The sequence below is a fragment of the Pelecanus crispus genome, chromosome 2 (genome assembly GCF_030463565.1).
Source record: "Pelecanus crispus isolate bPelCri1 chromosome 2, bPelCri1.pri, whole genome shotgun sequence".
NCBI classification, from domain to species: domain Eukaryota; kingdom Metazoa; phylum Chordata; class Aves; order Pelecaniformes; family Pelecanidae; genus Pelecanus; species Pelecanus crispus.
Genome location: NC_134644.1, coordinates 121,463,839 through 121,486,461, shown reverse-complemented (window position 1 = coordinate 121,486,461; position 22,623 = coordinate 121,463,839). Strand labels below are relative to the sequence as shown.

The 22,623-nt window shown below is 48.1% G+C and overlaps 1 protein-coding gene across 1 annotated transcript; it reads left to right on the top strand.

The window, feature by feature from the left end:
- Positions 1–2,365: 2,365 nt before the first annotated feature.
- ADCYAP1 (adenylate cyclase activating polypeptide 1) lies at positions 2,366–6,215 on the top strand. Its single transcript, XM_075706091.1, has 4 exons — positions 2,366–2,466; positions 4,454–4,588; positions 5,096–5,191; positions 6,029–6,215. The coding sequence occupies exons 1-4, from the start codon at positions 2,366–2,368 to the stop codon at positions 6,213–6,215; spliced, it is 519 nt and encodes a 172-aa protein (XP_075562206.1).
- Positions 6,216–22,623: the final 16,408 nt, after the last annotated feature.

Genomic DNA, 22,623 nt, shown 5'->3' with positions numbered 1-22,623 from the left:
TTTTTTTTTCTGTTTGTTTTTTTCTTTTTGGTCGTCGTTGCTGTTGCTGTTGAGAAATCGATCGGGGCTCAAATCACTCGCCGGAGCACGTTACACCAAACCCATTCAAATAGGAAACAGGAGAACTAAATTATTGCCGCTTCCTGAACTCTCTGCTTCTGATCCCAATAATTAAAATGTGCAGTAATGGCTCCTGCAGCCTGTAGTTCTTTGGGTAATTCTCGGAAATGAAAGGCTGCGTTTTGGCCGCTGAGGGAGGAGAGCGCGGAGACGAGCGCAATCGCGCCGGTGGTCCGCGCCCGCCGCATCACTTTGGGGGGGGGGGGGGGGAAATAATCCCGGCGGCGGGGAACTCCCCAGAGAAGGGATTTCCCTCCCAGCCCCTCCGGCAAATCAACTTCTGTTCCCCTCGGTTTTTCCTTTTTTTTTTTTTTTCTCCCCCCCCCCCCCCCCCCCCCATGGCGATCCTCTCCCCTCCCGCTCTACCAAGCGCTGCGAGTCTCACATCTGCCTCTGCACAAGGCGGGGAGGGGAGAGGGTCGGGCCAAGGGAATGGGGGGGGGGGGGGAGCCGCCCCCGCTGCCCCCGGGCGTGGGACCCTCCCCGCGGGGCGGCCGGGGGGCCCGTCCCCCGCGCCCCTCGGCTGCGGCACACGCGGAGCTGTTACGGGGCTGCTGGTTTCCCCGGGGGGAGTCTTGCGTAATGAGAACAATGCTAACAATCCTTAAAAAAAAAAAAAAAAAGAAAAAGAAGAGGGGGCTCAGGGGAAAAAAAAAAAAAAAAAAAAGGCATTCCTATCCCCAAATCCCTGTGGAAGTGGGGGTTCCGCGGCGGGGCTGCTCCGCGGGGGCCCGCGCTCAGCGGCGGCCCCGGGCTCCGGCGCTGGGTGAGCTGGAGCCGCGGAGAGACGCGGAGCAAAGCCGCGGGGGAGCCCGCCAAGTCCGGGGACCCCCACCCCATCCCAAACCGCCCTCCTCCGCCTCCTGGTCCCTTCCCACGGCAGGTAAAACTTGACCGTGGCGAGCATCCTTTTAGGTTTGTGGGATAGGTTGTGGAGCTTTTCTAGGTGTTGCTGTTTAGTTGTTGGGGTTTTTTTTCTATTTTTCTTTTTTTTTTTTTTTTTGGGGGGGGGAAGAGTGAGTTAGTGTTTATGAGAAGCTTTATGACTCCTGATAAACTCATCTTTGAGGACGACACAGAACTGTGTTCCTTGAGGAATTGGGGTGGTGACGTCTTTTCTGATACCCGATTATTACGTGACTGGGGGAAAAAAAAAAAAAAAGGCATTTGATTCATGAATAAAAATCCGGACACCACCACGGGGGCAACAAACAATATTGCCCGTCCTCTAAGGTAACAAGCAGGCAAATGTTTACGAAGAGGGCTCTTGCTGAAGCGGGGTGTTTGCAAAGATTTTGTTGCTAATTGCGTATCAGACGGAAGGCTGCGGAAGGCTGGTCAAGTTTGGAGGCAACGAGCAGGAAGAGAAGAAGAGGAGAAGGCTGAAGGCGCTCAGTGAGGGGAGAGATCTGGGGAAGACAACATCGCACGCAGCCAGCCCGCGGCTCCCCGCCTCCGCTCCCTCCCGGGGCTCGCTCGCTCTCTTCCCCCTTCCCCTGCGCTCCCTTCTCCGGCGACATCTCGCTCCATCCCTCTTTCTCCCTTCCCTTGCAGACTCCACTCCAGATCTGTGCTGCTACCTGCAAAGTTTTTTTCCTTTATCTTTTTCTCCCCCCCCCCCCCCTTTTTTTTTCATTTTGGAGTGGATTCCCCCAAAACCAGCAAACAACTAACTGCTGCTTTTGCGTCTTCTTCATCCCGCGGGTCCTTCGCCCATGGGAGAGGCGATGCCACGAGGGTTTTAACTCCTTTCGGCCGCAACTTGGGAGACAGCTCTATTTTTCCCCCCCATTTTGGGTCTTTTTTTTTTTTTTTTTTCCCCCCCTTCTCTCTCTCTTCTTGTTTTTTTTTTTTTTTTTAAGACCTGCCCTTTTAGTTTCGCAGCCAAACGCTCTTAGTGCCGGGTGTTTACAGTTTAATGGTAAGGACACGAGGCGGCTGGCCGGGCCTTCCCGCAGCGCTCCCGGGGCGGGCGGGCGGGCGGGCACCGACGGGGCGGGCGCCGGCGGCGGCAGCGCTCTGCTCCGCGCACCGCTCCGCGCCTCTCCGCACCTCTCCGCACCTCTCCGCGCCGGCACCCGGCTGCCCAGGGCGCTTGCCCCCAGGGGCCGCGCTGCCTCCCTCCCCCGCAGGCTCGGCCGGGGGTTTGGTGGGTCGTGGGGTGGTTTTTTTCCCGGTTTTTTTTTGGTTTTTTTTTTTTTTTTTTTTGACAGCGGTTTTCCTTTCCCTCCCGCACAGAGTGGCAATGTGTAGCAAAGCGATCCTAGCACTCCTGGTCTATGGCATAATAATGCACTGCAGCGTCTACTGCTCACCTGCGGCCGGACTTCAGTACCCGGCGCTCAGGTAGGTCCGTGCCCCCCCCCCGCGGGCTCCGCCGGGACCCCTTCAGGCCCCCGGCTTTGCTAAGGGCAGGGGCATCTTACCGGGGAGGAAAGTAGAAGGGGACGAGGCGGGGGAGTCACCAAACGAACCCCATTCCACTTCGGCTGTGTGCCCACCCGCTCCGCCCCGGCGGAGGAGCCGCCGGGAGGGTCAGACGGGGGGGGCAGCCCCCCCCCGGCTGCAGCGCTGGCTTCCCCCAGGGCCGCTCCCCGGGATCCCGGCTCGGTTAACCTGCGGCCTCTTGTCCCCGGGGAGAGGGGGACCCGCTCTGCTGCGTCTCGGCGGAGCGGGCCGATGTCCCGGCCGCATCTCGGCGGGGCCCAGCAGCCCCCCCCCCCGCCTGCCCCGCCGCCCTGCGCGGTCCCCGGCCGCTTTGGGTTGCCCGCAGCTCGCCCGGGGTGAGCGGCCGGCATCGCCTGGCCGGAGCGGGGGGAGCGGGGGCGGGGGAAGGGGCCACAGGGGCACGCCGTGGGCTGCAAGCATGCGAGAGCTGTCATGGTTCGTGCAGCAGCACTGGAGCAGACGGGGGTTCAGGCTCTTCCCCCGGTCACCTGTCTGTGTGCGCCCTCCCTCCTCACGGGGGAAGGCGGCTGGCGCAAGGTTGGCTGCTTCTCTGTGTCCGTTCGGAGTTGTCCTGCTGGGCTGATGCCTGTGCTCTCCCTTTCCACCCGGGAGCCGGGGGCGTTTGGACCCCGCCGTGTTTGGGGCAGGAGTGGGGGACCCCCCAGAGGCGTCGGCGCAAGCGAGCTTCCCATGCTGGGCCGTGGCGGGGGGCGCGGGGTACCCGGTGCGGGACGGCCGCTGGCAGCCTGGTCCCCCCCTGCTTGTAGCCTGCCCGGGCGAGCGGTGTTGCTCGGCTTGGGGGGAGTTTTGGGCTCGGTGCTGTTTGTCTTGCCCCACCGGCGCTTGGGTCTATTCCGGGGTGCCCTACGGGGGGGGCACCGCCGTGCGGCTCAGCTGTGAGCGGGGGGGCGATGCCGGGCGCGCAAGGCTGTCCGAGGAGGGTGTCCTTTTGGGGGGTGTCCTTGCACGAACCGGGAGCCCGTCGGGGCCGGCTCAGAGCAGCCCCCTTCCCCTCCCCGGGCAGAGGGGCTGCAGGGCAGGGGGCTCGGTGGCCTGCGGGGCCATTAGCCGGCAGCAACTTGGCTTTCTTCATTCAAGCGCCTGAATTAGCAGGAGTGAAACACTTTAGCGGCATCTATTATTAATACCTCCGCTAAAGCTCGCAGACAAAAATAGCTGCCTGTAACGTACAATGACCTACATCGTACTGCAGAGAGGGAGGCAGAGAGCGGAGGGGGGGCCGAGGGGAGGTGGGGGGGGAACCCAAAACTGGCGAGATCTCAAAGGGCAGAAGCACCATTCAACGAAAAACAACAAGAGGCGAAGCCCCCCCGCCCCGGCCCGGCGGGCGCTGCGGGGGGGGGAGCGGGGCGCGGCCCCCGTCTCCGCCGGGGAGGCCGCCTGGCTCCCGCCCAGCCCCTGGCACACGAACGCGTGTGTGTGCGTGTGCGTGCGCGTGTGCGTGTGCGTCTGTGTGTGCGTGTGTGTGTGTGTGCGTGCGTGCGGCAGCCTGCACGCCTGTGCCTGCGTGCGCTCCGCTCGGGGAGCACCAGCCGTGGCTGTGGCGGAGAGAGGGGCTGTTTCTCGGGGGGCCGGGGGGAACGGGAGGGGGGGTGTGTGTGTGTGTGTGATGTTTGGGGCTTTTCTCGGAGCACGCCTGACGGCGGGTGTGTTCCCTCCCCCGTGGTCCTGCCCCGCAGAGGAGGCGGAGAGCGGGGACGGGGAGCGGGCGGGCGCAGGGAGGGGATGGGGGCAGACGGACGGGGCTCCCGGGGCTCCCGGGTCGGCTCCGCCGGGGGGGCGGCCACCGAGGCAGCCGGGAGCCGGCGGCGGGGAGCGGAGCGGAGCCCGGCTGACTCCGGCCCCTTGCCGCTCTCGTTGCCAGGCTGGAGGATGAAGTCTACGACGAGGACGGGAACACCCTGCAGGACTTCGCCTATGACCACGAGCCCCTCGGTATAGCGAATCCGTCCTCCATGATAGGCGAGATGTACACCTTGTACTACCCACCGGAAAAGAGGTGACTGCAACTCGCGGGGTGGCAGGCGTGAATTTTGTGTCGGGAGCAAAACGGGTCTGGCCGAGCCGATTGGGGGAAAAAATAATAATAATACCCAACAAGCCAACTGCACCCCCCCCAAAAAAAAAAAAAAAAAAAAAAAAAAATCCCGAACCCAAACAAACGAGCACGCTGGCCGGGTGCCGGTGCCCCGTTTAAAGCCTAGAAGAAATGGAAAAAGCCGCCTTACCTCCAGCAGCGCGGGGGAGGGAGCGGGGGAGCCGCCCGCGCCGGGGAGGGCTAGCGATGCTCCCGCAGACGGAGCAGAGATGCCCAGCCAGCGCGGAGCCGAGCCAGCGCGGCGGGGAGGGGGCGGGTGGGGCAGAGGGGTCCCGGGGGACGCGGGGAGAAGCCGCGCTCCCCTCCCCGGCGGGGAGGGACGGTGCCCGTGGCGCCCGGGCTCCCGCAGCCCGCCGCAGCCGGCTCCCGGGCCTCGCCGCTCATCCGCGGGTTCTTCCCTCCGCCCAGGCACGCCGATGGGATCTTCAACAAAGCCTACAGGAAACTCCTGGGCCAGTTATCCGCCAGGAAATATCTGCACTCCCTGATGGCCAAGCGGGTCGGGTAAGGGTTTCGCCTCTTTCTTTCTGCGCGCTGGGCGTTGGTGCTGCTGGAGCGGAGGCGCTTGAAGGGCCGCGGCTGGAGGGGAACAAAGCTGCCCCGGCCGGGGCTGGGAATTTGTTGCGCCGGCGGTGGGGCGGGGGGACCCCGGCTCCCCAAACCTCAGCCGCCCCCGCCCGCGGCTCCCAGCCCGCTCCCGGCTGCTAGAGCAAGGGCTTCACGGTTTGTTTGGTGGAATACGCTCGGGCATATATATCTATGTATATATATATGTGTGTATATATATCTTCATATATATGTCTCGGTAATTTTTCTGCAACCGGCTGATTTAAAATGAAGAAGTTGGGCAGCCTCCCCGGTCTTCTGCTGGGGGTGGGGGGCGGGAGGGAGCAGTCTGTCGGAAGCGATGACCAGGGCTCGGACGAAGCGGGGGGGGTGGGACGGACGGACGGACGGACGGACGGGGACTCGGCTGCAGCCCTGCGCACCCCCGGGGGGCCGGGCGGGTCTCCCCGGGGCTCCCCGGCGGCGGCGGGGCAGGGGCGAGCCCGGTGCCACCCGCCGCCCTTCGGCAGAAGGTAACACGTTAATAAAGCCCCGGGGAGAGCAGCTTTCCCTGCCGCAATGAATAATTCATGGCGGGGAGATATTGTCGCCGGCGGCGGCGGCTCTTTGCGCGCAGGGCGTCGGGAGTGGGTTTCGGCGCGGCCTTTGTCTCCCCGCGCATCTTCCGCGCAACGTGTTGCGGGGGGGGGGGGGGGCGCGGAGAGGGGCGCGGAGGGGCGCGGAAGGGGGCGGAGCGGCCCCGCCTGATGCAGCTGTGCTTCTCGGTGCTTGCAGCGGTGCCAGCGGCGGCCTGGGGGACGAGGCGGAACCGCTGACCAAGCGGCACATAGACGGCATCTTCACGGACAGCTACAGCCGCTACCGGAAACAAATGGCTGTCAAGAAATACTTAGCAGCCGTCCTGGGGAAAAGGTATAAACAAAGAGTTAAAAACAAAGGACGCCGAGTAGCGTATTTGTAGCGATGAGTAACCAGCCACTCCCGTGTATACAAAGTCCTGAGAGAGAGAGAGAGAGAGAGGGAGAGAGAGAGAGAGAGAAAAAAAAACCCAACAACAACAACAACAAAAAAATCTAAACAAAAACAAAAGTCATTTCCAAACTGACTGAACAATCACCACTCCTGTGTTATCTAAACATGTATTTATGTATGAAGTAAAGCCATTAAATGAATATTTTGATAATAATATTGTTTTTCTTTTGTACAAAAGCACTAGAGAAACGCACAGATCTACTTTGTGGACCAATCATTAAGTTATATATAATATATAAATATATATATATAAATACTACTACGAATACTAAAGAACAATTCTTCATATAAAGCCTGCAAAAGAACAAGAATTCGCCTGAGCTGTTTATGTTTTTATATAAAATAAATAGAAAAAAAAGACAATCATTGTTTTGAATATTACTCCTATTTTTGTAACGGAAATTAAAAGGATAGTATTTTTATCCGCGACAGGGTCGAAGACATTAATTTTCACCATTTGCTACTGTACATAGAGAAGGATGCCCTGCTCCCAGGGGATTATGAGGAAAGTGATTTGGGAGAATTGGTGAAGCAGATTCTTCCCCCGGTGAGTCTCAAGGCAGGCTCCTTTGCCACTGGCCTCTCCGAAGAGGCAGCGTCCCTTTTCCTCTAGATTTCGATTTTCCCCCCCCCTCCTGCTTTCTTTGATTCCAGTCGTATCTGTATTAGTGCCTCCTCAAACAATGAGCTTAGAGGATAATTCTCTTGTGAAAACAACAGCTCGATCCAAATTGTGCATCTCCGTTGCCTATTGGAGGGAGAAATAGTTTAAAACAACCACCACCACCAAAATTCAACCCGAAACAAACCAAAACAAGCCAACCCCCAAACCCCAATCCCTAAACCCCCAACCAGCAGCAAGGATAGCAAGTGCTAAGCCCCGTGCACTGCCCTTCTGGCTGGCTGGGCAGAGTTGCAGAACAAAGCGAAAGCGGAGGCAGGACCCGCAGGGAAGGAGCGGGGAAGTGAGCGGGGGCGGCCCCCGGCGCGCCCCGGGGCCGGAGCCGGAGCCGGGGCCGGGGCCGGGGCGGGAGCCGGAGCCGGAGCCGGTGCCGGAGCCGGAGCCGGTGCCGCAGGGTCGAGGGAAGCCGAGGCGATCCCACCTCCGATCCGCTACCCAACTGCCCCGGGCAGCTCGGTACTGGACCTGGATGCAAAGTACAGTGTGTTACTCTCCAGTGCTGTCCACGCTTCTCATCATGTGTAATGAGCAGGGTTCTCGCCTTTGCATTTTTCGGTCGGAGTTGCTCTTTTCTTTGATTGTTTTTTTTCCTGTAGACCCTCCCGCCTCTCATCCTCTCTTCGCACTTTTCCGAGCTCTGTTTAACCCACCTGAGTCACCTTTTTGGGTTATGTTCTTTTTGGGGAAAAAAAGAAAAAAAAAGAAAAAAAAAAAGATTGTGAACGCTCTCTCACTCCTTTGTTCTGTTTTATGCAAGCTCTTATTGTACAAGTTTAGGAACCCCTGTTGTAGCTACCACTAAAGAATTATGCACTACTACGAAAGTTTTTGTTCCTTGTTTATTGAGTTTGGAGGTAAAATGTATTTTTCTACATTCTGGCTTATTGCTTAGTAAAATTTATTTCATAAAACAAACTTTTGTCATAAAAGAATGTGTAGTGTTCACCTGTGGTCCGGTTTCTAACGAGATAAACCATTTTCACCTCATCTCTCTATGTACGGACTCCTATCTTACCTTCCGCCCGGGGGACAGTAAAGCAGCAGCGAACCCGGCCGGGGGCTGGCCCCGTCCCTCCGCCCGGGCAGGGGGCGAAGGAGGACACGGAGGTACCGCCTTCCTTCCAGCTCACCGCACAAACCTTAGCGGAGTCTTTCCAAAGACCCCAAACGAGCCCCGCATTCAAGACCTCGCAAAGCAACCCCCACCCCTCCCAAAAACCCAAAAAGCCGCGGGTGAAAGCCTCCTTCCCCGGCCGGGAAGAGCCGCCGGCCGTCGGGGAGGAGGGAGAGGCGCGGGCAGAGCCCGGCGCCGGGGGTGGGGGTGGGGGGTGGGGGGCAGGTGCTGCCGGCACCGAGCTGCCCGCAGCTGCCGGCACCGCCTGCCCGGGCTGCCCCGGCAGCTCCGCCCGCCCTGCCGCCGGGGCGGGCTCCTGGGGCGGAGGGACGCGGGGCGCAGTTTGCAGCTTTCGTGCCTTCTCTTCACCTTGTAAATCGCCACGAGTTCACGGATGGCTATTTAGTGGCCCTACGATGCTGCAACACATCGGCTTGCGTTTTAGTCGTACTTCTTCTGTTCTTTGGCAGTGGGCAGAGTTTGCTGTGTTCGTGTCGGCTGTGGTAGAATGACATAGGGCTCTCTCGACGTTTTATTTATGACCTTATCCGTTAGAGTTCAGTGGCTAGTCGCAAGCATTATGAAGTGATCACCTAGGTTATTGTCCTTTGTATGATTTTTTTTTTTTTTTCCGAAACGCCAACAGCCTTACCAAAATTTGAGCAGATTTGAGATACAGTCATAGTTTAGGTAGATGTTAGTCTTGGAGAACTTATTTTGTGTGCAAATGAATATAAAAAGAACTTAAACAAAGTATTATTACACACATGATATCTATAACCAGGACTTTGATAACTGTTATATAAAGTGTGTAAAGTTTGTATTAATAAATTTTTGTAAACAATGCAATTTCGTCTAATGTTTGGGGGAGAGTAACTTAGAACCTAACAGCGAAAGCTGCGTTTCATTTACATTTTTTTTTTTAATTAGTTCATTTTTAAGCAGCGTTGTTCTAACTTTTCATGCCTGGGATATCTTTTTATTAAGTCTCCACATTTTATCATCAAATAAGCTCTAACATTTTTCCCGATGGTTATTCCTTTGCTCGAGTAAACTAAGCAGAACTGCTGAAGTAAAGAGCCTAGTTCCACACACACCAGCTCAATAATACTCTCTGAAATACGCAAACCAAACCAGTCGGTGACTATGGTCCATTCCTCTAACAATTCCTGTGCTTAGAAGCGGTTTATTTTAAGCGGAATCGGTATGTTTGATGAGATCTTCACCTAATCCGCTTTTAATGAACGTTCCGTATGTGATAATGTGCTTCCCAGCATCGCCAGGCTTGGGCAACGACAGCATCTTTCTTTGGATTAAAAATGTACTGGGCTGTCCTAAAAAATGATAGTGCAACACAACAAAGAGTTACTTCGGTTTTACAGGGTAGTAGATGGCTACAACGAAAAAGCACAGGCAGGCTAGTTTGTTGGCACAAAGCGGGGGTCAGGATATCCGACCTTTAATCTTCACTTCAGTTTAGCAATAGCTGCTTACGTTTATTATTTTTATTGTAGCTCAGGGACTTTACTCAAGTATGCTGGAAAGTAACAGCAATTTAGTTTAAACTAAACTCTATTTCCTTCTAAGATCATACAATTAAAAAACAAAGCACAGGAATTAAATGACAATTTCCTAGCAATTTATTTTTCAAAATTGTAAGTCCAGGATTTGAAACAGACTGGTCATATCCTCTCTGCCACAAATTCACCTTCCAGGCTAGTTTCAAAAACAGCATTTTACTGACTAACTGGAAAACACTGAGAGAACTTAGAAAGCTGGTGGCCTCAGTGGTATGTGTTAGGAGTTAGTGCAAGGTGAGAGAAAAGTTCTGGTTAAATGCAGACTGGGTCAGAGAAGAATGCAAAAAAAACCCCAAAACAAACCCCAAACCCAGAAAACAAAACCCAAACCTGTTGGGGGGTGGGGGAGAGGACAATGATTTCTTAGTCTGATGGCATAAGAAAATCAAGTCACTGTTTCCCAAAGGCAATATACAGTGAAAAACTGCCGTAAGGTTTATTCAGTAATTATGCAGTGCTCATGCATATAATCACACTACATTTCCTGCCCATCCAAACTGAAAATGTGCTTAAGACATCCAAGCTGAAGACCTTCTTGGTATTGCTAGCTAGAGGATGAAACCTGGGATTGGTCCACCTGAAAAATAAGGTCTTCTTCATCAAGTCCTGGCACTTGTTAAAGATGTGCAGAAGAGGGAAATTCTGCTGTAAATGACCTAGAGATGGTCCTAGCCTCACTCTACTGAAATTTCTAGTTACCAAATCAAATACAATTTCATGAAGAAGCTCAGCTCTATTCCCAGTGACTTAAACTGCCATCTGAAATGACACACTTGGAAAATGTGCTATATTGAGTCTTAAAGCACGAGTTTTGTGGGGATTGCCGATGTTCTGTATGCTGCTATATGACTAGCAGCAGAAATGGAGAAACCTGGCTGAGGAAACAAGGATGACTAGGCAAGACATGATTTTGGAGCCTCACATTGTAAAAAACCTCCTGACACTCAGTCAAAGTGACAAACTCCGGTTAGTTAGTAAAGGAGACTGAGCAGAGCAGTACAGACTGCTCCAGAATCCAGCCCTCAGAAACGTGATGCAACACCACACCTGTCACAGAGCTACATTGGTCATCAAAACCAGAAGAGCCTGAAAGAACCGATTTCTGCAGAGCCCTGGTCTAAACCCAGCTGTGGCCAGCATCTGCTTTTCACAAGATTTGCTTGTGAGGGTGCTGGCCTCCTCTCCATGTACCTGTGGAGCCTTTCAGCCGCCTTCAAAAAACAAAGGTCATCTATCAGCTGTATAAGTTTTCACCTAGAGTTAAAGCAAATAGAAAAATCAGGAGGAAGTTTGATCTTTTGGGGGTCTGTTACTTAATACTTTAGCAGCTTAATTTCCAGTTCCAGGCTAAATCATTTAGTCTTTCTACAGGAAAAACCTTCAGGGAAAGCACATCCCTGAAAATTTTAAGGACCTCATGCCTAGCCTCTAGAAGTACATGTCCTCTTAACTACATTCATAGATGTTTAAGACCCGAGGGGACTCTTATGATCATCTACTCTATCTTAGATAATACAGGGCATAGGGTTTCATGGAGTCCTTCATTTAGCATTTAATTTCTGAGTGAGCTATTCTGTATGACAGCAGTATTGATTGCAAGACTTGCAAGAATGGCAAAATTGCTGGATAAGGTGTTCCAAATGTGGCAGTTTAGCACTCTGTTCCTTGTTTCAGTTTGTCTCATTTTTGAGTCCAAGAGATTTGTAGCCTGCTGAAGAATCTCTAATGCCTGTAGATTTTCCTCTCCATGTAGGTAGTCTTAGGCAGAGATTTACTCTCCTCTATGCCCTATCATTGAGGTAGCAAGGTTGATCTTTAAGCACTCACCATGAGAGAGGTTTTCCACAGATGGCATTATTTGTGAACCATGTGTATTTATTAACATCCTTGCTAAAGTGTTGAGACTAGAAATGGTTACAGTACCCAGCAATGACCACCTCGAGGATGTGGCAAAAAGCAATAACTTTCATCTTCTTCCTCAGGTGCTGCTCATTGCTAACAAGGGTCGCATTTGCTCTCTTGGCCATTTCATCATGCTGGGAGATCGTCATCTGTTCATAATACTTTGCTGCACCCAGCTTCTCTTCTGGATGATTACTTCACATGCACAGAAGCCCTGGGCTGGAAGTGACACCATTGTTCTTGGTTCCTATTTTGTACTACTTTGTGTTAAGTTGTGTTAAAGCACTTTTTCAAGAAAGTTTACCTTACTGAGCTCACTCTGGGAGACATTATTTTTTTCCCTGCACAACTACCATGTTTTGTCATCTCAGCTGTCACCTGGCACCCGTTCCTGTCACCTTTAGAAAGAGTAGCCCCATTCCAGCAATGTCATTTGTGTATTTGTACATTGTGATACATGGGCCCAACTCAGCTCTGGTGCAGATCTGTGTAATAATACCAGAGAAGGATTTGGCCCAGTCTAAGTGCAAATCCTGGGCAGCACAAGTCAGAGGGACTCGTAGCAGGCTGTTGGCTAAATCTTCTTCTTTTGCACTTGGGTTCCTAGAAGCAATCCCATCCTGGTGTAGCTGAAGGCCCGTTCACCCTAAACCTGCATGGGATGTCTGGAAGTGCTTTTTTCTAAAACTGACCATAGCTCAGTTACTTACCTGGAATCCACAGAGAAGTAGTACATGGTGCATTAGAGTTAATGTGGTTGAACAGGTAAGGCAAAATAAGTGTAAAACCTAATGCATCTTTGGCAATAATTTGTTAACTGGCTGTTGATAGGGTTTATCCAAGCTTCAAAATGAGGTTTAGTTTTGAACAAGGATATTTAAGAACCAGAAATATGCTAATTTACAAGCAGTGGAGACAAGCATCCTAAGTTTGTTGTTTATACAAGAGCGTTTGGTTTACAACTTCAGAAATGAAATATCTGAGATAGATAGATATATTGATCTCTGAAACAGTATAATTTCTTTATGTGGATCACAGAGAGAAGACCTCTTTCTCTTCAGGCTCTGAGATGAGTTTCAGATATTGCACTTCAAAAAGAACCTCATGGAGACTTATGGCAGTATGAAGTATAGACGTTGGACAGAAAAATGGCAGTCACTTCTGATTCTTCTGTGGTGTCCTCCAGTGTCTCAATAGCAGGACACGAGGAACTGCATAGGTGTAATTGGATGGGAAAGGATCTATCATGAACAAACACCTCCCAGCTGACATCCCCAACATGGAAATGGGAACGGAGAGGGGTGTTGAGAATGAACAGTTTTACAAGAAAGGGGATTTCCATTGCCATCTTCCACAGGTCCCTCAGAACATGCATCTAGGATGGAGCCTGTTTTTCTCATTTGCTGGATCAACCACTTGGGAGTTAAGGTGATTTCTGACAGCTGTTAAAGGGTAGAGAGATTTTAACAAAAATTATGTAATTTTTTCTTCTCTGTTACACATTTCTGAAAGTCTTGGGCTTTGTCCTCTGACTCTTTGCTCATATCAGAAAGGTTGGGCAGCCTCATATCCTGCCCATGTTTGTAGGGTTAATAGGGTCCTCTGATGGTGTGTATCCAATCTGGTATACATATTTATAGGTGGAGAGGGCAGACTGAGAGAAGAGTTGCCCAGGCTAATGGGTTTACCATTCAAGATTTGGCAACAGATCTAAATATATATTAATTTTGGACAGATTTGATTAGACTCAGTCTATGGCTGATCTCTGTTTTGACATTTATCTCCATGGTAAGAAGAATGGTTACTTTTGAATGGTGGAGTGATGAATAAATGACTGCCTTTCCCTCAGGAGTGAAGATTAGTGTCACAAGAAATCAGACATCATGTATGTTATATGCCAAACGTGTACTCTCTCAGCTCCCACTGCTTGGATGGGATTGAAACTTCCCTGACAGTTTGAGAGAATGAAGAGTGCTTGGGTGGTGTGGGAATCAGGCTGCTCTGAAAATGGTTAAACTTTTAATCAGTTGTGAGCTCTTATGTCACCAGCAAAATAACAATATATGTAAATTAAGTTGTAAAAATAGCACAAAGAAACCTTTCTCTGCCTTGCTATGTGTATGTATGCATATGTGTATGTATATACACATATTTCTAAATCAGACAAAAATGATAACACATTAAAGTTCCAATATTTATATATTGGCCATAGCTAAACTTAGACACAACATCTAATTTACACTGACGTCTTTCTTTAACAAGTTTTGTAAGAGGAATGATTTAAGTTCAAGGAAGTGCAGTGAGTCATCTGCACGGTGGGCCAGTAGCTGAGCTAAGTTTAGAATCAAGGGGAAGTTTGGATCTTCTGGCTCCAAGTTTTTCCCTTTACATCTCTCTTTTTCTCAAACATTCTCAGTGCTTCAAAAAGAAAGAAGAAACTTCCTTCACAATTTCTTTTCTTTTCTTACTTGATTTTTTATGTAACCTTGGTTCTCTGGTCTTGTATGTAAATCAGTGAGTTTAATTTAATGAGCTGATCTGAGTTTTTAAAATCAGGTTACGTGATGACCTTGTAAATATTACCTTGTGACATCTCTGTTTCAGGAGAGCTGAGATTAAAAAGCATAAATGAAAAACATGAGGTCTGTTCAAGTCATACCCGAGCAAAGAGGTGTTCCTCAGTTGCAAGGAAACAAGCCAGACAAAGTTGAGCGAGACCAGCCCAACCCAGCCCACCCAGCCCAACTTCTGTTGCTACCTGCCCAATGTAAAAACCACACATAGTCATTCTCTTCAGCTCTCTTTCCTCCCCAGACGTTCTGTGGGTTAATGACTTTCCTGCCAGACCAAGGCAATCAAGCAGATTATGGGGCACCATAGCCTGTGTGAAATCCAGCTCATTCCCCCTCTGAGAGGTGCCTCTGAAAACAAACTCATTGCCAGAATGAGGGAAGACCAGTGCACTTCCTCTGTAACCAGGCTGCGGCCAGGCCATTCCCAGTGGGTTATGAGCCCATCTCCTCTGCGCCAGGCCCTGGATGCTTTTCTTGTGCAACATGGGTCAGAGCCTCATGTGTTCCGCTCCACTCTCGCGGCATCTCTCCCCAGCACAGTCTGATAGATAGGTATTACAAGGCACAACCTTGTAATCTCTGATACAAATCGAATGGTTAATCTGCTTTTGTACAGTTTCTATAGATTTTATCTGTTGTTCCCCTGGGCCAATAAATACACAAAAACTAAGCTGTCCAGATTCTTTAAGACTATGCTTGTTTAAAGATTTCTGGTTTCACTAGCTAGTTGGGTGCATTGCTGTGTTTTGCATCAGGAAAGAGTCATGACACAGCTATGAGGTGATTAAACTGGGGGCTTTGTGTAGCATGCTGTATGCAGACAGGTGGAACATTTATACTGAAAGGAAGCAGTTTTCTGATTGTGTTTGACTTTGCTATAATAAAATGCAGTTATGTTTTATAACAGTTTCATTTCATTCTAGTTATACTGCAATGACAGCCTTATTACACCACTGTTTATGCTTTTTGCTAAGCTTAGTCATTGTTTAATCTTATAAACAGGGAGTCAACTTCATGTCTGATAGTTGTTGCAGCTCACACTCCTGAGCCCTAACACAGCAGGAGGTACCGTGGGACGGGGACATAAAATCAATGAGATAACCTGGTCATTTTAAGAGTCCTACAAGGGGAACCCCATACTGTTGTTACTGTCCAGTAGAGCTGGACACTCAAGAAAAAATAAAAACATTGAAATCTACTGAAGCTATTGAAAGCTATTAATTATAAATTATCAGCACCCAACAGGAGTGCAACTGCAGTCACTGTTGGCCAATGCTTTACTCGGCCTTATTTTACCAATAATGACGGTGTTAACGTCAATGGGGCCACAAGCAGAAGGAAAATGCCACTCAATGTGAGTGAGCTTCATCACAATCTGACCCTGTCTTATGAAAGGTGACTTTTTCAGCATGTGCAGTCTTTTCATATTCCAGATCAGTGGTTCCTAAAGGGTGGGCTTCAGAGTCAGAATATCACAGTACTTCTGTGTAACTTCACAGTGAGCAGCTGTCACTCTGGTAAGGTAAATGCCACCTTTTATAAACTGCAGTTACTGTTCACTTTTCTCCACTCTCCTTATACCTCTGCTTTGACCTAGTCTGAGTCATTCTCTGCATGGGAAATGTTTCTTCCTGTGGGCATACATATGACTGGGGTTGTGTACTGATAAAAGGGGTATAACGTCCTCTGACTCTGCCTGGAATTAGGATGCTTGGTGTCACAGTGAAGACACAAACCAGTGGGAGTGTGTTAGGTTCCCTTGCCATAGGTAGATGTCAGGTGGAAAAATACCCTTTAAATGGCAATGAACACCTTGCCCATGCACCTGTGTGGGGACCAGGCGGGCAGAACCTCGGAGTGTGAGGCAGGAGCAGAGGACGTCCGAAGGCTATGCTGTACCCACCGTGCAGAGACTTTGCACCAAAGGAGATGAATCTGGTTCCTCCACATTTGAATCATGACAAATAGGGACTGACTAGTTTTCTGCTCAGCTCTAATGGCAAGAACTTAAGAGCGTCCATATGGACCAGGCCAGAAGCTAGCCCAGCAGCCTATTTCTGATGGTGACCAACAGTTTAAGAAATCTACAAATTAGGGCATGTAGAAGGACCATCTTTGCCGAAATGAGCATCTGGTCATCAGTAAATTAAGGACTTGTTACTCTGTACGTTGCCTTTAAATGACTGCTTAACAGACCAGGTGGACCTCCGTCAATTTGGTGGCTCCCTTTTAACATCCACTTTTATTTTTAACTTTATTTTAGCAATGAATTTCCCATTTTAATTATGCACTGTATGCTCTTGCTGTTTGCTCATTTACATTGTTACATGTGTAACTGCCCCTGAAGACTCTGAGTATAGTCAAAATATAATTTCTTGTATATTCCCAGGCAGGATACATGCTGGCTGGTTTTGGAAGCTATGGAAAAGTCACAACCCATTAAAAACCCCAAATCTTACCTGAGCTATTCTTTCCTGTCCATTCTTCCTGCCTTGTTTACAATTTAGAGCTTTTTAAAATTTCTTGTTATGACTTACAAGTTATTTCACTCTGTGTTTATACGCAGTGCAGCTACTTTTTATGTATCAGGAGCATTCTGACTTCTGTTTCTGTAACAATGCCTCTAGAACAAGCACCATGAGAAAGCATTGTATGATAACTTGGTTATGCTTTCCATACTGCTCCAATGTCTGAGCTTGAAATTTTGGAGTGAATTTTTTGCAACTAAACCACAAGTAAATCAAGCAATGTTCAGTATACTTTTGTAATACAAAGCCATATATTTGAATACCAGCTTTAGCTTGTTCAGCAACTTGCCTAAGAACTTGCAGTGATTACACTGAAACATTAAAGAAATCACATAATTTTTCAGCCAGTCTGAGACTTTCACCAGCTTGGTCAAAAACTTGAATTGTTTTGTTTTGAACAGTTCTCTTTTTCATATGTATACACACGCAGTTGTACAGAAACTATAGCATTACCACCTAGGCCAAAAGAGATACAGCTAAAATACCTGCCAAGATTCAGAATACCTAAAGAATGTCATGTGTACTGTATCAATTGTTCATCAGATATGCTATGCACCCATTTTTTTTGAAAGTCACTGAGACCTGCTAGTGCTTGCTGCATTTTGTGGCTGAAACCTTTCAAGCACAGAATTCCCTCTGGCTTTCAATGACTTTCTGTATGCAGAGCAATCAGCCCAGGCTTATTGCTGTAGGAATGTGAAAGGGGCAGGGAAATGCTGCTGCCTTTTTCTGACCACTTGGAATTAAGATGCTCCGCATCGCAGCAAAAGACATAAGCCAGCAGGAGTTTGTTAGAGTCTGGCTGCCATAATCAGAAAAAAAAATCTGGTGAGCTGAAGACGTCCAGATGGGTTTATAAAGATAAAAATAACAGGCTGTGTCCTTCGCCCTTTGATGAGAAATAATTCCATGTTGACGAATCTTCTGCCACGTACCACCTGCGCTGCCACCAGGGCATGTTGCATGGCAAAGAGTGTCTAAAGATTATGAGTGAAGGTGAGCGGGCCTCTGTGAATTCAGCAGGAGCTTTGTGCTACGGCTCAAAGAGGGAAATGGTGCTGCAGAATAAGAAGATATCTCCAGGAAAGAGGACTCGACCCAATCAGCAAAATCTGTTGGTGCCAGCACTCAGGCTACATGGCCAGGGATAACTTGAGGTAATGGTTTGGACTGGCAAGGAGCTGTGCTTCAGCACGGATGTCCATTCTGATAGGGACGCACACAAATCAAATCGTCTTGTGTCAGCAGATCCATCACTTTGTTGAGTACCTTATACCAATGATCATGGGAAAAGCCAAGCTGGCCACAGAGTGGACTTCTTTCTGTAATGAATGTATAATCCTGGGTGGAAAAGAAGGTTGAACTCATATCAGATGAATCAAAAGTGATGTATACATTGAGGTTACATCGGGTGCCGGGGTTTTGTTTGTTTCCAAGCCACCAGAAAGCCAGTAGATCGTTTTTTTTAAGGACCTGGGGAGCATTTTCTCAAGAGTTTTTGGAGGGAAAGGAGGAAATCCGGAAACATTCTTGGCGGATCAGTGCTGCAGGGGTGGCCTGATGCCTTTGCCAAAAGTATAGAGGGAGGGTGAGCGGCTCTTTGGTAAACTGTTCTCTGCTCAAGAGGAAAGACAATGAGTAACCAAACTTAGCCTTACAATTCAGGTTATGCTCTACATAAAGCTGATGCAGAACCCACTTGTATCGATTATTCTAACTCTGCACAGATTGCGCAGATCCTGTTTTAGATCTTGATTTTTAGGCTTAATAAGTACAAATGACACAGGTTTGCTGTTAACAAGCCACTTGTCTCTTTGATCGGAGTGAAAGCAGCGACAAGTTGCTGGGCAGCTGTTGCTCCTGGATCATTGTGCTTGTCATAATAAATTTGCTTTGTAGGTTGGTGGTAGGTGTATCCTAGGGTTTGACATTGAGGGCTGGAGCCACCCGGAGGAAGAGGTGGCTTGGTGCCTGAGACAGCACTGTGTTCGTGTACCTCCCACCCAGCAGTACAGATGTTTGAAGTTCACTAGTGAATCTCTTTGTCCTGGTAACATACATCAGTTTTCTGTGGGCAGGCATCCACTTGATTGCCTAAAGTCCTGACATAACCAAATGTTTGGCTGTTTGGCAGGATCCACAAAACAGATGTTACTTCACCTACTTACTGTTCAAGATGTCATCTACTAGGCATGCTTAGGAGGGATGTCACCCCTGCAGGACACAGCTTCAGGCAGAAGCCAGTGATTAAGCTGTGAGCTGGGGAAATGGGGGGTCACATCCTACAGCTGCCCTCGTTGCATGTTTGGCCACTTGCTTTCCCATGAGAAAGTCATAGCGATCTTTAATAACCTGCTGTCCCCGAAGGAGCAGAAGAGCAGAATGTTGCTTTGGCTGTGGCTGAACTGCAAGTTAACTTTTCTCCCATGTAATGTCTTTCAAAGGATGTTTGTCAGGCAGTAAAGTCATATTACACTCTACTTGTATGAAGAAGTGAGTTGAAGGAGTCTTCTATAACCAGAGGGTTTGGAAAAAGGTAGGAAAAATATTTTTTGTTTGTTTGTTTGTTTTTAATTTCCCATTTTTCCTTGCTGAGGCCTTCTATGAGAAACAAAAGAAATTTGGGAGAAAGCTGAAAAAAACTTATTTATTATTACATTGTTATGGCTGTATAATTCTTTAGAAATGCTTTCTGTAACTAGTAACTATTTCAGAAGAAGTCACTTTATTTTAAAACTTGCAGTGGTAAGCAACTGCAATTCCCATATGCTATTGGCTGTGTTACTGCTGGTCCTTAGTCCTATGTAGTTAAATATACTGCAATGAAGATGCGTAGAGTTATTGACTTCATTTTTCAAGGTTTGTCTTTAGAACTACAAGCTGCTTTTATATCTGCACAGTATCATCAGGTCTTTGTACTGTCTCTGAGCCCTGCGGATTCAACCTTCCTTTTTGTTTGCAAGCCAGTAATGTTTATAGTTTCTGTTTTTAACATTTAATTTTTCACCTATTTTAGAAATGTGTCAACAGGCAAAAATATACTTAAGCATTTCAATGACCAGCGGAGCTGCTGGATATTATCAGGTATACCTGTCACTGTTCAAGAACGAAGGTTTATACTTCCTTATTTTATAAATATACCTAGCAGCAGTTTCTGTGAGGCAAATGCACACACATGTGCACATATCTATTTATCTCCATATGAACTTATGTATCATTCTTACTGGAGTAAATATAATTTTGTTTCAATAAAGAAACAAATCCGAAGACACTTCAGATTTCACCAATATTTGTTATTTTGCCTGCAAACCAGGAAGAAAACTGGCTACTTTTCTGCATGATTTCAATTTCTGGGACTCTTATGTCCATCTACAATGGAAATGTATAATATTAGTACCTGTTCAGAAAAAACAGAGAGAGAAATGTCGTAATTTTCAGGTTGTTCAGGAAGCACCAATTCTGCACTACTTTCAAATATGACTGTTGATCTATAGCTTTATGTTACAAAATCATATCTTGGCTGGATGAGCTTAATTCTTCTTTATATGATAAATAAAAATATTCTTTAAAGTGAGTATATATGCAAATTATAGGCATTTTGTGGCCTTCTTGCACAGCCAGAGAAGTGTAAAAGGGTTTTTGTTTGAATGAAACATTGCACATTATGGCATTGAAGAGAGAGAGAGAAGCCCATGAAGTTACTGCTTGTCCTTCATACGTGCAAACTCACCTGTTTGGAGATGCCTGGCTCTAGGATGCTCTGTCTTCTTCCAGGCACAGCTCTGATGTCAGAGAATCAAAGACATGACCAGCACTGCCAAAAAGCTGCAGCAATACGTGATAGAACCGCATTACCATTTTATAGCGTGTATAAGGCATGACATCATTAACAAGTGTTTTGGGGCACCCCAGTACAGAAATCTTGGTCGGAAACACTAAACTGTAGGAAGTGCTGTTATTACTATTCTAGAGAACATGCTTACAAAATGAGAATATTTTATTCCAATGTATTACTTTTACTATTTATTTATTACTTGTATTGCCATAGCAACTAGGAGCTCAGTCACAGACAAAACCCCCACTCTGCTAGGAACTGCACAAACAAGAAAAACAGACGAGGAGCTCATATTCACATTAATAAAGTGTTCTTAATTTTAAAAGGTCTCCAAGGTCGTGTATGCTACTGCAGACAATAAATGTAAAGCAAGTTCCAATATAAATAGATAAAAAAAAAATCACAGTCAGGCCCTCAGTGATAACTTGGCTGTCTGCTGAAACTCCTCAGAGAAATGCTGGCATTATCAGCAGACGTTGAACCATACCCTTAAAGAAATAAATTCAGGTTCTATCAAGCCAAGAAGGAAGGGCCAGCCAAGGACCTCACACTGCAGCACCTCTGCATTTACTGAGTGGATGGTTAGTGGGAACATCTCCGCTGATCTGGCTGAGCACAACCTCCTCACATGAGGAAAGCTATGCAACGCTCTTCGGTACAGGTTTCAGGCTTTAATGAACCTGGGATCTGGAAATACTTCTTTCCCCATTATCTTGCCATTGACCTGAGAGAACCTTCATACACGTTAAGAAGAAAAGTTGTCAACCCTCCATAAGAAATTATCAGCCTGTGAATCCCATGGGGAGGCACTACCGAAAGGACCATGATTACACAAAGCAACGACCTTCTTAAATTCTCCTGCATTTCAGAGAATATCGATTCCTAGCATGGTATTGAGCTGTGTAATACAAATGCTATTTTACATTCCAGAAATGCAAGCTCTGTTAATGCCTTGAAATCTTCCTTCAATTTTTAGTGCCCTAAGAGGAAGCTGATTCACTCCTTCCCTTCCTTCAGTATCTCTTTATTTTAGTTTCCCATTTCTTTTTTTCTCTCTCTTGTTTTCAGCCTTTTTTTTCCTGCAACATGTTACTGGCACAACTTGCTGCCGAATGAAGACACAGTTTCTTTTGTCATTTTAATGCAGGGAGTTTGCACGATGCATGTAGTTTTGTATGATTTCAAAACAAATACAACACAACATGTATGTGCTAATTAAAAACACCATACTAATCATGTGGCAGCATGTGTCCCTCATAACTCTAGCAGCTGTAAGAAGAGTCCTGAGGGAGGCATAGCTCTTCAGACTCAATTGCTGTAAGGATTTTTGCAGGGGGGCCCTCCATTTTTTTTTCTGAAGGCACTACGCTCGTGGGGGATGCGTTCTTGTCTAATAGTCTAATGTTGACAGCCCACTGCCCCTGCCCCTTTTCTCTCCATACTAAATTGCTGATAAATCTTCCCAGTCACCCTGTAAAGTAGAAGAGGTAACTAAAACCAGTGTTTCAAACTAGCAAGACCTTAGAAAACAGGACTGTCTGCAATATTGTTGCAGAAGGGGGGGGGGGTTCAGCTGGCGTGAAGTCCTGCTGTTTGCAAGCAGTTTCACTTATCGCCCGGGAGAAACGGGAAGGCAGGGGCTTTTCTCATCCACCCTGCATGAGCTGCAGTGCCTGGAGCCTGGCTTTGTTCATGGGCACAGCTGGCCAGCGCTGCAGGCTGCACCCGAGTTTCTAGGAGCTGTCTCTACAGGATACAAGCCTGTTAAAGGCACCTTTTGAAGCTGGAGAGGGGCATAAGCTTTCTGTGAAGATGCAGTCAGGGAGATTTGTTCATTTTCTTCTCCTTTTTAACGAGTGTGGGTTTATAAGCAACTTGTTTTCACTTTCTGATTGGGCACAGGTCTTACAGAAACAGATTGGGCTCCTCTGCTTGAAAAGCATGGCCCTTTGGATACCATAAGGACAATCCTAGTTTTTGTCCATTCTGTTATATGGTAAAAATACACAGACCAGAAAGAAAGAAAGTTAATGGAAAACTGTACCATCACAACCGAAGGAGGGCAAGCCTTTGAGGTTTGTTCAGTCTTTATTTGGACAAAATGCCTGTTTCCATGTATGAGG